The 14,259-nt window shown below is 41.0% G+C and overlaps 1 protein-coding gene across 6 annotated transcripts in view; it reads left to right on the forward strand.

Annotated features, from left to right (window-relative positions):
* LOC148019386 (glutamyl-tRNA(Gln) amidotransferase subunit C) overlaps nt 1-13,830 on the forward strand; it is a 78,519-nt gene extending 64,689 nt beyond the window's left edge. Inside the window, exons 4-6 of one of the 6 annotated variants that reach the window (XR_015687591.1) lie at nt 293-347; nt 12,957-13,111; nt 13,201-13,830. Coding sequence is in view for 4 of the 6 variants with exons in the window: in XM_087661033.1 (XP_087517159.1) it covers nt 293-347; nt 12,957-13,038 (137 nt within the window). In the remaining 2 variants the exon portion in view is untranslated. Of the gene's footprint in view, nt 1-292; nt 348-12,956 lie in introns of all 6 variants that reach the window. The other 5 variants (XR_015687592.1, XM_087661033.1, XM_087661034.1 and 2 more) reach the window with 5 other exon arrangements.
* Nucleotides 13,831-14,259: the final 429 nt, after the last annotated feature.

Consider the following 14,259-nt stretch of genomic DNA (forward strand, 5'->3'; position numbering starts at 1 on the left):
TTTGCCATATGGAACAGTGGGGAAGTATAGGGCAGAGGAATGGGTATGGTGGATATGAATGTTCTGCACGAAACTTGATGCTATTAAGACAAAATTATATGCTTCTAAAATCTTTTTGCTCAATCGTATCAAGGTTTGTACTCATCATTGTCATTGTGTAGTATAGGCAACTTTTCATTATCCTTGTTTGTATTGTAAGGACGTCCATGGAATTTCAAGATCATCAGTAAAAGACCACCTTAAGTTTTCTTCATATACATTTCTAATTCAAAAAATGTTTTTGTTCTACCAGATGTTGGGTGTGAAAAAAAGCTGCGTGCAGATGTTCCTGTAGTTTTCCAAGACAGGTTTGTCTTGATTCCTTGCCTGCTACTTGTAGTCTCTTTGGGGGAAATGGATGTGGCTTGAGTATGTAGAACAACTTCATGATTTGGTGAAATTACATTGTTGCCTCCTTAAGAAGGGGAAAATAAAGGTTTTGTCAAAGGAACGTCTTAGTGGGACGTATGATCTTCAATTGGTGCCTAATAATGTTACTTTGAACTGTTGCCTAATATTGTTGCCTAGTAAAGTGTGTTACAAATATAATGTGTTATGAGTACAGAGTGTCCAAATGCATATAGACAAAGACAAGGTGGCATTATCTTTAGACTGTTGTTAGAATTGTAAACAGTTGTTCTGAAAGCCTCTGAAATGGATGTAATTTTGAGAGATTTGCAATTATTGTTGTTTGTGTGTGGAATAGTGATGGTGTTTCTTCATCATCTTTCTATTGGTGCAATATCTACTTCACCTGCATTATAGTTAACTTCTATGCATATGCAGATGGAATCACCTACATGCATGCATACACAGCACACATGCAGTGATATAAGAGTTCTGCAACATGAAGCATGCATGCAAACAGCTCATACCCCTAAATGTTTGTTTTCTGTCCAGTTCCCTTGTGATGTCCATCAGTTCCTACCTTCTCCCTCCAAGTGTGGCCCTCCCTGCTCTCATCCTTCCCTCTCCTATTCACCTTGGCCAGCCTTTGTTTGCTCCTCTCTTTGCCCTACGCATGTTTCCCCCCCCTCTCTTTCCTTGCCATCCTCTCCCCCTTTTCCTATTTTCCACCTCCCCTTCTTGCACTCCCTTACTTTCCCCTTTCCCTTTGCCTAGTTCCCTCTCCTTCTTTCCACTTGCCAACTGTATCTTCTCTTCTTTGCCTTTCACCTAAGCCTCCTCCCATCCTTTTCAGTCATCCTCAGTGTGAACAGTGTGAACACAACTAAAACTAACTGATAGGATGGAAAATGAAATGCAGTGACTGTTAGAGCTCCAATGTCTTCGTTAGAGTCAGCTAGCAGATGAACAACATGAAATACATGAAGTGCTAAAACTTGTTCTTTGATCCTAAGAGTGAATGAAGGCCTAAAATGCGCATATGATGGAGCATAGAAGCCTGACACAAAGGCTTTGTGAAGATGTTTGCTGCATTGTCACCCATGGGACAGTAAGCCACTGCCAACTTTGACTCCAAGTTGCACTCTTGAACATAATGGTACCAAACCTCAATGTGCTCACACGAAACATGGGGTTCTTCATGATAGCAAGACCGCTTTGGTTGTCAACCCGTAGCAAGATAGGACATGAATGTAAACCAATCACCGCAAGCATACGGCGGAGCTGCATTGCCTCTTGAGTGATGGATTACAATGTGCAATACTTAGCCTTTGTGCCATGCGAAGTCAAGTTCTTGAGAATAGCATGGAACTGGCTCAAATGAGCAGACATTGTCATATTCTCCTTTATGTGTAGGTCCATAAGCTGCTTTAGCCAATACATCTGACTTGTTGGACTTTTCTTGCCATAGAGGTTCTTAATTTTATTCCAAAGCTGCCAAGCACTCTTTGCTTTCTCAACCACATTGTAATGCACCTGTTCAGTGAGAGACAAGATGAGGGTGGACTTGCATAAGTGATCAAGCTCATCCCATTCATCATCAGTCATAGTTTCAAGCTGCTCGCCATGTATCCTTAGTGGCTTGATCTGAGATTTTTGCACCAATACCTGCCAAACTTGGCTCTTCCAATAGGTATAATTCGTACCATCAAGCTTAGTGATGTTGAAGATAGCACTGTCAGTGGAAGAAGATGCGACACTTCAGTCCAAAATGGTGCAGACAGTTCAAAACTGCTTACTGTTTTTTGCTGTAAAGAGCAAAAATACCACCAAAACCAAGGCAAAATAACTATGAACTGATAGCTAATGATGCTGCCTACCAAGTACACTACCAAAAGTACATAAAATTAGGATAATTCAGTATGAAAATTCCACGTTAGTCCATACATAATTGCTTGCTGTAATAAATTACAGCCAGGTAACAATGAGAACAAACTGTAGGCAAAATAAATGCACCAAGGCAACCACTGACTGTCAAAGCATAACCAGCATCAAGTGGGCATAAATCAGTATGTGGCCGTCATACAGACATCGAGCTAACACCCAAGCATGTCAAACGAATCCGTCAGTAAGCCGGTACATCCCCTGTGTAATAGGGCAAAGTGTACACAACACTAGCAAGACTTGACACAAGGAGGTGTATGCCTAGGGAGTGCAAAGCCCAAATCAGCCTAAGTACATGTATGCGGACCACGGCAGATCAACCATGCAACATCCAAGTGAAGAAGATCCTAGTCTCAGAAGACTCAAAGCTCAATATCATAAACCACTTGCTCAATGTCTGCCAAGCATCCAAAGATGCTCCCACTGGCACAAAATCTGTATAGATCAAGCCAAGAAGCTTAAGAAAGGCATATGATAGCACCAGTGACGAAAGGTCCAAGACCAAGCATCAATAAGACATCGTGAGCATATAGGCTTTGTAGCCTCCAATTATAGCATCCATAGACATCAACTGTATCCCAAATGTAACTCTGGCAAGCCAAGAAAATATCCCAAGTAAGTTCCGAGAATCCAAACGCAAGCCAAGACAAGGCTCTAGTAGCAATTGGCTCCAAATAATGTAACTAGCATATGGTAGTGGCATAGGCCAAGCATGTCAAGACCGGTCACACATAGGTAACATACATGCCATATGTACATCTAAGACCGTGCATCAAATGTATTCCAAAGCCGAGCTCAAGCTCAAATGAAGAGCCAGAACCAAAAAAAAGCTTGATGTTGTACCCCGAAGGTCAATACTTCATTGTATATCCCAAAGACATAGCTCGAAACCAATTGGCATAACCAAAGGCATGTAAGATAGCTTCAGCCCACTCTATTACAGCAAAGATTTACTGTTAAAACTGAGTATTTTTAGCAAGCAAATCAGTTCAAAATGATGGCATAATATGTGCCTTGCATCCCCTAAACAATTGGGCATCAATAGGTACCAAACCGGTTAAGTAGAAGTGCCCAAACAAGCATAGCATTAGATGCCCATGTTACTTCTGCATAACATGACTGTGGGATTGCTGTAAATAGTCTTGGGAATGTAGAGATCAGACCCAAATCTGATGCCAATGATCAAGGAGGTTTCAACACATGTTAGAGACCATAGTCAAGTGCATTGCCAAGCCCAAAGAAGCATGACATAGCCATCACTAAGGAGTAGGTGTGTTGCTGTGTTATATTGTCCATGAATCAGCTAAAAATGGCGCAAATTTGTTGATGTGTTCTTCTGTTGCTGTACATCCACGTGGCCTCAATGGCAATGATTAGAGGCTCCAAGGGGTGCCCAAGGAGGCACACAACAAGCCTCAAGTGCCCAAATGCAAGGGGAAGCAAGATACAAGCTCCAAGGGTTTGAGCTATGGCTGCCTTGATTGACTGCAACCTGAGAAGTGAATAAAAGCATTGAAAGAACACTTCAATACCTTTGTAGCAATGCCTTGAGGGTGCCTCAATAGGTCGGGAAGGTGCTCGGGAAGCCGGGGAGTGACGGGAGCTCAGGAATGTCGGCTATGGCTGCCGGGAAGGAGACCCACTGCTGTAGGTATTTGAATAGAAGCTGAGAATGCCATGAACCAAGCTCAGGAAGTCGGGAAGCCAAGCTTTGATGCCAGTTAAAAGGTGAGAAGGATCGAAGCTTGCTTGGAAGTGAGTTATGGCGGAGAGCAAGAGCAAGAAGAGAGAGAGACACAAATGGGAACTCCAACAGTCACAACGTGTGACCGGGCTTTCCTTTATTCAAACTGTCACTAAAAGAATAAAGAATAAAGTGACGGCGATGGGCGCCTATCACCTGCAGTGTGCAGTGGCGGGTACTGTGAGTGTAGTAATACACGGGCGGCTAGGTGGAGGCGCCTTTACCCCCAACAATAGCACACTAATGGTCATGTTGAGTTGATACCGCCTAGTCTCACCTGCCTTGTGATGCGACCCACAAACTTGTATGCCACATTTGGTCAGTACCTTCAACTAGCTGACATGCTCAAGTGCTTGCCTCGTCACCTGGGTTGCCAATGGCCACACTGATATAGCCATTGACGTGTCTATCCTTGTCGAGTCTGTAGTCACCACCCTTGGCACACCAACTTGCTGACATGAACACAACGACCATCTATTTACAGCGATGTCAACTAGGCATTTTTGCTGTCTTGGGCCTCACACACCCAATTTGAATAAAATTTATTCAAAAGGATTATTATTCAGTTCTACTTACTTCAGCCACCAAAGAAGTCTCAATTCACCAGCATGCCCGCTAACAAGCACAAATTTGGGGTTTTTCCCCTAATCTCATACAATTTGTGGCCAATCTTCATGAAAATTTGGGGCTTTTCATCAATTTTCCCAAATTCATCATCCAATTGAAGAAATTTGTTGTTGGTTATCATCAACTTGGGGCTTTTCATCACATGCCTTCAATTTCACTCCAAGTTCACTGCCAAATTTGGGGCTTTTCTAAAATTCGGCGTTCTTCATCAAAATTGAGGCCCAATTCATAAACATCCACATAATTTGGCATCATGTGGGTAAAATTCCATAAAAATTCTTCAAATTTCTCTTCAATTTCTTGATAAAACTTGAGTTTTTTTGCCATTTGAGCCCAATTTCACTTAAATCTCTTTGAAAAATTTGGGGCTTTTTTGAAATTCACCATATTTTATCAAAATCACGGTTCACTTCAGCTTGAGGTGCACCATTTGACACCAATTGGGTAATTCTTTTATCTATATTTTTCTATTTCTCATTTAATTTTTAGGTAAAATTTGGGGCTTTTGTCCAATCTCAACTCTGAGGCACACAACATTTGGGGTTTTTCCTCAAATTGCTTTCTTTGGTCTTGTGGTGCTGAAAAATCATACTATTTGGCTGCTGGTCCTGTTTTCTCCCAACATTGAAGACACATTTTCTTATTTTGGCACATTTATTCGGTGAATCTACTCATATTCTGCTGCTGTTTGGATCATCGGAGCATTTTCAGTTATTAATATCTGATTTCAGCATATTGCTGATTGCTGCTTCATTTGGGTAAATTTTTATTTCTGAAAATTATATTTTCAGCATATTTTTCTCTCTCCTTAACAGGAAGACGTAAGCAACAACCATTATCTTGGAAAAGCACACATTGCTTACCTACGTAAGCAACTGGAAGATGTTTGCATGGAAGAAGGATGTAATATGGATGTTTATCTTACAAGCATCAAAGATTTTATTGAGTAATTATTAAATATTATGAAGTGGTCCCAGATAATTAGCTTGTTTTTATCACTCTTAATGGCATGCTGGAATTATATCAAGATTTTGCTCCCATTTTGTGGTTGGTAACTATGGGCAACCAAGTTACCTATAGTTTCAATGAGTATCTCTCTCTCTTATTGTAGGAAGAACAAAGTCGTCTCAACTGCAATGCTAAAATGGCAATTGAACATGCCTTTTCCACCCATCATTGTGGAAAAGCGAAACCTAAAGTAAAGAACAAGCTTGCTGGTAGAAAATCAGCAAACTTTCATGTTGGTCATCTCTCTACTTTCATCCCTTTTCCATCGAAGACATCCTTCCATGCTGGTCCATCTACTTCCAACCTTCAAAGGTTATAGCCAACAAATCCAAGAGGTGTAATTATTACTAAAAGACAGGGCATGACATCATTGAATGTTGTAAGCTCATTGCATTGGAGAAGGAGAAGAAGCAGTTTGGTCTTGCTCTTACACATGAGACCAAAAACTATACTCAACCTAAGATTTATACTTTTTTCATTCAATGTCATTATAATTCTTTTATTCATGATACTCAACCTAAGATTTATACTTTTTTCATTCAAAGTCATTATAATTCTTCTATTCATGATACTTGTTTTTCTATCACTGATGCGGCTTCCACTTGGTATGTCGACAGTGGTGTATCTAAGCACCTCACCTCTTGCCAAGTTATTTTTCTCTCTCATGTACCTAAGGTGGGCACAATCATGTGTGCTAGCAATGCCTCTTATGTAATTAAAGGCATTGGTCATGTGCAGCTTGTTTGTGCTTTGGGCACTCCTTTGACATTGCATGATGTTCTCTATGTGTGCAGCATCAAGAAGAATCTTATTTGTATCTTAGTCATTGCAACTTGAGGGTTTCACATAAATTTCGATGGCTCCTAATGTGTGGTATATCATGAAGTTTCTTCTTTCATTGTCTTGATATGTACTCTCATTGAAGGCCTCTATCATCTTCATATATATGATCAACAGCTTGTTGAAAATCATGTTGATCGTGCCTTATTAACAAAGGAATCCTTCCATGATGCACATTTATGGCATCAGAAACTTGGTGACATTAACTATCAAGCATTGATAAAGCTTCAGTCAAAGGACATGGTTAAAGCTCTTTCAAAATTTCACTTGCTATTGAATCGCATTTGTGAAGGCGGTTTAGTTGGTAAGATGGATCGATTTTCCTTTCCTAAAGGCTCATGTTCATTCTCCATCTATTTTGCATCTCTTGCATAGTGATGTTTATGGTTCTATGTGAAAAATTTATTGTTGGATTCCTATATTTTGTCACATTTATTGATGACAAATCTTGATTTATTTGGGTATATGGGCTGAAGTCTAAATGTGAAGTCTTGTCTTGCTTTAAGACTTTTATTGCCATGGTGGAGAACCAAAGCGGCTTTGTATTCAAACCCTTTTTATCGATAGGGGGACGGACTCCGGAGTATCTTTCCAAATAGTTTTCATAGTATCTTGCATCTTGAGCTTTTCATCATTAATGCAATGTCTCTTACTCCCCATAACAAAATGGAGTAGTGGAAGAGAAGAATAGGTCCCTTAGATGCATGCTGAAGAGTAAGGATGTACCAAATTCTTTTTGGTTTGATGCTATTCTACTTGCTGTTTATGTTTTGTATAGGTGTTCCATACTCCATGGTTTGAAGCCTACATCTAAGACAACCACCATTAGATGTGTGATTGCTATGGCTGCACATTGGGATGTACATCAATTGGAAATAAAGACAACGTTTTTAAATGGAGATTTGGAAGAGGATGTATATGTTGCACAACCTCCAGGCTTTGTTGTGCAAGGCCAAGAGTACAATGTCTACAAGCTAATTAGAGCCTTGTATGGCTTAAAATAGGGTCCCCGTGCTCCATGTGCTTGATACTCCAAGATAGATGCATCTTTGACTGATAGGGGTTTCAAAACAGCCCAATTGAACCCACCCTCTACGTCAAGAACAAAAGGGGGGAGGGGGGGATTTGATCATCATTCTTTACGTAGATGATATGTTGCTCACTGGACCAAATGAGAGAACAATTGTAGATTTCAAGGCTGAATTGCAGTCTACTTTTAATATATGAGATATGGTGCTGCTTAGCTATTTTTTGGGGATTATTGCTCCCAAAACCAGCATGGTATTGTTATGTCTCAGTCACAGTATGTTTGGAAGTTGCTACTAAGGTTTAACATGCAACATTGTAAACCTATGGGCACACCTATGGAAATAGGGCTGAAACTTTCAATGCACGATGACAGTGATCCATTAGATGTTTTGCTATTTATAGCCCAGTTGTTGGTTGTCTCATCTATTTGTGCAACACTTCACATACAATATGTAGTATCATTGGTGAGCAAATACATGCACAATCCAAGGACACTACACTGGCAAGATGCTAAGCATATTTTTTGCTATTTGCAAGGAAAACAATTATATGGTTTGCTATTTCCCAAGGTGGGAGACTTGCAAATGCATGCTTAGAGTGATTTAGATTGGGCTGGTTATTACGATACAAGGCTATCTACTAGTGGACTTTGTTACTTTCTAGGCCAGTCACACATTTTTTGGCTAAGAAAAAAGTAGCCTATTGTGGCTACCTTACCTTGTGAAACTGAGTATATAGGGCAACTTTCCCAATGACAATCAAATGTGTTTGGTTACACCTTGTATTGGCTAATTTTAACGTTCATTTGGAGGGACCCACTCCTATTTTTTTTGATAGTCAAAGTGCTATTGTAGTAGCATGGTATCTAGTGTTTCATGCTCATACAAAATACATTGAACTATGTCGAAGGCAATTAGTCCTTCTAGAGGCTTATCTTGTGGGGACTATACTCTATAAGCTCCCTTTGAAGTTTGATGGGATAGTCAATGCTCTATGGGCCTTGATGTCATCGATACTAGTTAGTTTTACTTATATGTCCTCCATGCTACTTGAGCATGAGGCATCTTTGAGGTTTCAAGGGAGACTCACATCTTGGCATCGTGGCTAGGAGGAGTGTTTTGCAGCTTCTTTGAGGGGTGATTGAAAGAAGAAGACAAAGGCCTTGTGTTATCATTGTGGCAAGAAGAGGCATCTTCGTAAGGATTGCAAGGAACTAGTGGCATCACAAAAGAAGAAGGAGAAAAGTACAAACTCTTCTGACAAGTTGTTATTCTCATTGTCTTCCAATTCAGATTTAGTCCCTACGGCAAAAGAAAAGGCCAAGTTGTGGAAGGGCACATCTTCTATTGAGAAGGGGAAGGGCATGACTGTCCCTTCCTCTACTGCTTTCTAGTGCTAGTGATGTAGTCATCCCCCATGGCTCCCTCGTGCTAGAGAGGGATTGTGAGAGCCTAGAGCCTAGAGGGTGGTGAGGTGGGATAGTTGGGCCTTATCCATACATGAATGTAGGTGCAAAGGACTCAAAGAGAGACTTACCTTACACATCGATGGAAGTTTGATAGGTTTTGAAATATTAGAGATTGGATTGACATTGAAGTTCATGATGTGTTATTTCTTGATAGAGGGTGGGATTTGCTCCTAGTGTGAGCTCTCATGAGAGGACATATTTGCGATTTGGCCGAAGGCGGGGAATTGATGGCCATTTATGCTACTATAGAGGCATTGTTGATAAGCACAGAGAGCTCCTATGACTACTACTTGTTTCTAAGAGCTAGTGTGATCGACATCAACATTAGGTTCTTTTTGAGGCACCTTGGTGGTGGCTTGATCATCCACTGCTTGGGTGTCCACGGTCCATTTTGATAGTCATCCAAGTTCATGATGGGTTATTTCTTGATAGAGAGTGGAATGTGCTCCTAGTTTGAGGTCACATGAGAGGACAATTTGGCGATTTGGCCAAAGGCGGGGAATCCTTGGTCATTTATGCTACTACAGAGGCATCGTTGACAAGCATAGAGAGCTCCTATGACTATTTCTTGTTTTTAATAGCTTGTGTGATCAACATCAACATTAGGTTCTTTCTAAGGCACCTTGGTGGTGGCTTGATCACCCACTGCTTGGGTATCCATGGTCCATTTTGATAGTTATTGTTGTACTATGATGAGTCATTATCATTGTATATTGTATTGTACTAGGTCACCCATGATCTAAGATAGGGTGTTAGTAGATTAGTTAGTTCATGTGTGAGTCTAGGCATGTGATTGTAGGCTAAGCATTCTATTTTCCATTTGTGATGCAATCACTTGATTTATTAGGGCCAAGTTGTAGCTAACTATCATTTTTATGAGGGGCCGACTTTATTTTGGGGCCTCCAACAGCTGGCTGACTTTTTCATGATAGTGGGCTATTTATTGTAAGGTGCCCTCCTCCTTAGTCACATCTTCAGTATACTCCATCACTTGTAGGTTGTGCTGGAGAGAGGAAGCCAGTGCCAATACCTCCTCAGCCAGTGATTCACTGTTGTATCTATGCAGTGTCTCTTTTGTTGGTATATGGATGCCATTTCCCAAGCATGCTTTTTTTGAGTTCTTTTGCAATCCTCATCTTTTCTTTGCAATCTCTCACTTCTCTCTTGTATTGTGGAGTCTATCATGGCAAATTCTCATGCTTCCATCCTTGCACCCACTTCTGACGTTGGTGAGTCTTGTGGGAGTGGGATGAGGGAGATGTTTGACTGTGACATCCACTAGAGATGGGCCTGGAGTGCTGTAACCACTGACTGGAGTTGAGATAATGCTGTAAATGATAGGGTAGCAGGCTGGAAACCAAAACACAATAGTCTTTGGGGCTGGAGTAAATGGAACAGTGTATTGCATCAAGAAATGATGGCAGCGGATCACACACAGTAGAGATGAGCTGGGAGAGGTAAGGTGGATGTTGGGTGGCTTGTAAAACAACGAAGCACAGGCTTGGACAGATTGTGGATGAGCTGAATGCTGTTGCTAGGCAGTAGGGCTGGGCTGGATGCTGTTGCGAGGTGGTAGGGCAGCCAACACAGCAGCTGGTACACCTCCTGTAGACTAAGCAGCAGTTGGAAAGAGGGCAGCAGAGGTTGGAAAGACTGGTAGGAGTCAGAGAAGAGTTGGATAGCCGCGTGCTGATGTTGACTTGATGATTGGCATGGAAGGGATACTGAGTGACTGAGCACACCATCTATTTGTAGATGAGGAACCAACCAAACTGTGGGAGTTTGCTAATGTGAAATGCTTCTTTTTTAGCCTAACCTAGCATTGCTCAAAAAGTCATTTGTCGAAGGCTCCTATATTACATGGGAGGATCCTCATAGGATGCGTTTGAGTCTCTACGACTGTTGTGGCTCTACAGTCCACACCTATCTTTGTAGTCTCCTAGGGTACATTCTATCAGACCTCCTTGCAAGCTCTGCTGTTTCAAAAAAGTGAGGAAAGTCCTTGGAGTATTGCATCCAACAACTATTGCTCCTTCTTGGGGCAACCACACCTCCCATCCGCCGAGTATAAGGGAATGGAATCATCAATGTGGCAACATCTGAGGTCCCCACAAGCCACTATGCTGAGTTAACCAAATCTTTAGACTGCAATGATTTCAGCCTTTGTACATTGACATGACTAGATTTCAGTATTTGCAACCACACCTTTGCCTTTAGCATAGATAACAACATCAGTGGCAGGAATACCAACATCCAAAGCAAACATATGATGAACTTTACTTCCTTTTGCAACCAGCCTTTAATTGTCATTAAAGTCTTCTATATAGCAGGCCTTCGGATGAAATCTAACTTGCAGCCCTTGCTCAACTATTTGCCCAATAAAAACTGAATTCTTTGTGATATTTGGTACATGCAAGACATTTAACAAACATTTAGTTTGTCCATGATGCAAAGACACAGTAACTTTCCCAATATGAGAAATAGGGTGGCATGAATCATCACCTATCATGCCTTCAGGGTTGTCACTTTGTTCGTGAGGGCAAGCTCTGTGTCAGCAAAATGAATTGACGAGAAGGTATCAGATGAGGTAAGTGGGAGGCAGCATTGGAGTCCTTTGATGATGATGGTGGACCGGCTGTGATGAGATATCAGAATAGAGCTGGGGCACAGGAGCATTGGTGCTGAAAGGGGATGCCTGAAGGTCATGAAAGTTGGGGGGGAAGGATTTGTTCTTTTGGGGGGAGGCATTCTAAAGGTGCAGAGGGTGGCGTCGTCTTGGGGCGGCAGGCTAGGCGTGCAGTTCAGCTCAATTGCGAAATTCCAAACCAGCTGCCTCATCACATGCCCAAAGACAATGCTTTGGATCTCCAAGGACTGCCCAGGGCATCTTTGGCATGCATCATGTAGATATGGAGCTGACAAGAATGAAATTGCCTCTGTAGAAAGAATGAAGATGTATGGAGCAAATGGAAAACCTTGTCTGACAATCTCTATAGCAGAAACTCCTCTCCTATCCTCCTCCAATTGTTACTTTGCTTGGCTGACTGATACATTGCTTATTCTTACACTGAGCCTCGATGAGCCATGGTTTCATGGTCTTTTGTTGACTCTATTGTACACCTACTCAAATTCCAAGAGGACAGCTATCCCCATTTTCTGCTCTGAGCCCACTCGTAGATAGCTATCCCTGTTTCAGTCATGCCGAACCCAGTCTATAACTTCAAAAAAGAGTAAAGTTGTTTTTCAGAGTGCTCCTAACTTCTATGACCTGTCTACTTGTTGTGGATCATACATCGTAGGAGCTCGAGTATTCTGCTGCTGCTGATCTTTGCCAGTGCCTTTTATGCCTCTGACAAGAGGGTGATAAATTGCCCCTGGCTTAGCTTGTACCTGATCTTCCCTGTTGAGTAGGCAAATTATTCATACTGAAAGGCTGGCTGGCATCGTGCCTGTGCTCCAAATCTCATTGAACCAGGAGTACTGCCAGCAGAACGATACATGTGAACAATGATAGATAGGAATGAAAATGATATAACCAATGATCAAGAGTAACAAGTTGATATGGTTTGATGCTACTATCTGCACTCTTGCACATGATATATGGTATCACCAACTCAACATTTCTTACTTGTGGGTTGATATGGAGTCTTGGCTTTGACAGCAAGTAAGGTAGTTCTTTTTTGATGTTGTAATGAAGGGAAAAAAATTGGAATTGGAATTTCCTTTTAACAAAAATGAACATCACTATGCTGTCTGAAATGTTTTGTGACGAGTTATTTTGATAGCATGGTGCAAGAATCAGATTAACAGTAATTGCTCGTAGTCACAGTGGGCATCATTTTATTAGAGAAAGAGATACGAAATTTATTAGAACAACTTTGAGATAGTATTATATGGTTACTGTGACTGCAGAGATGCTATGTTTGCTGCTGTTCCTGAGGCAGAAGGCCCTTATGTCAAAGTTCCAAAAATTTTAACTGAGAACATGGAATAGTACACAGGTTGATTCAAGGGCCATCTGCTACTGATTGTCAGTTCTTGACTAAAGGCTTTTAAAATCACTGATGGTAATGAGAAAAATAGTGAAGCTTATCAATGGGCAACTTTTCATTGACAGATTTAGGGAATTGTTCCTTGAAAATTCTTGATTTACCAGGATTGCCAAAGCCATTATGAATGGATATTTGCAGCTTTTTTCCTCAAAGAAGTGCCCTTCAAGATTGTGGAGTGACAGAAACAAGCCATGAAGTTGAAGCAGCTCGAAACAAAGTAAGATGCTACTGGACTAATATAATTGAGAATGTGTGAATTCAATCGTACTTGTACACCTGTGTAACTCTCCCATGTTCTGGCAACATTCTGCCATCTGTTTTGAGTTGTGTATTTCATTTCCCCCTTCAGAAGTGGTTGGGAAAATGATTAAAAAATGTCTAGTGGATACAGTTGTTTTGATTGATGGCTGTCCTAGAGGCTTGCCTTTACGAAGTTAGTGCGGACATATGTATATTCAAAATATTGTTGTTCAGAAAGATCCCCAGTTCACTATGGCAAACACATGGTGCCTGTTATACCTTAAACACACCAAGCATTACTAGTTGTGGGTGCCCGCTGTGGGTATAAGTGGTTAGTTTCCTAGATGCTCATGTAAAGGTTCTGAAAGTAGTTAGCTCAATGCTTTTCTTCGTCAATATAGATGATGGGCAATTGCATCAAGTTCAACCCTCCAAAATCTATGTATTGAGATAACTGAAAACAATGTTTCTGCAATGTGAAAAAATCATTTGAATTGGGTTGGGAAGGATTTGGACACATTTCTTTCGAATATTTGCTGCTTGAGTTCAACCCTTTAATATGCATATTCCGGCAGTTTGCTATGCAAGCTATTATTTAACCCTTAATCGACTCTATTTCACCGACTCAAATGCCTGCATATCTAACAAAGTGCAAGCTATGGTACAAATAACTTAATTATCAGTGCATTTCAAACGAGGGAAAGGAGATAGCAGGTGGGAATTGGTGGCAAAGCCTAAACCTTTGAATTCAGAAATGTTTTTGCACTCTTCCACTTGGATAAAAATGGAGAGATGCATCTACTGATGGTTGATGGGCAACTAGATTAGGAGATGAAACAATAATAGTAGCACTTATCATGGTTGCAAATGTAGAGCTGTATTTAAGTCTCTCTATCATGATGATGAATAGATCAATCAAGTCG

Source organism: Lygodium microphyllum, chromosome 20 (genome assembly GCF_053477565.2).
Source record: "Lygodium microphyllum isolate KBCC chromosome 20, Lygodium_microphyllum_v1.1.10, whole genome shotgun sequence".
In the NCBI taxonomy this organism is placed as follows: domain Eukaryota; kingdom Viridiplantae; phylum Streptophyta; class Polypodiopsida; order Schizaeales; family Lygodiaceae; genus Lygodium; species Lygodium microphyllum.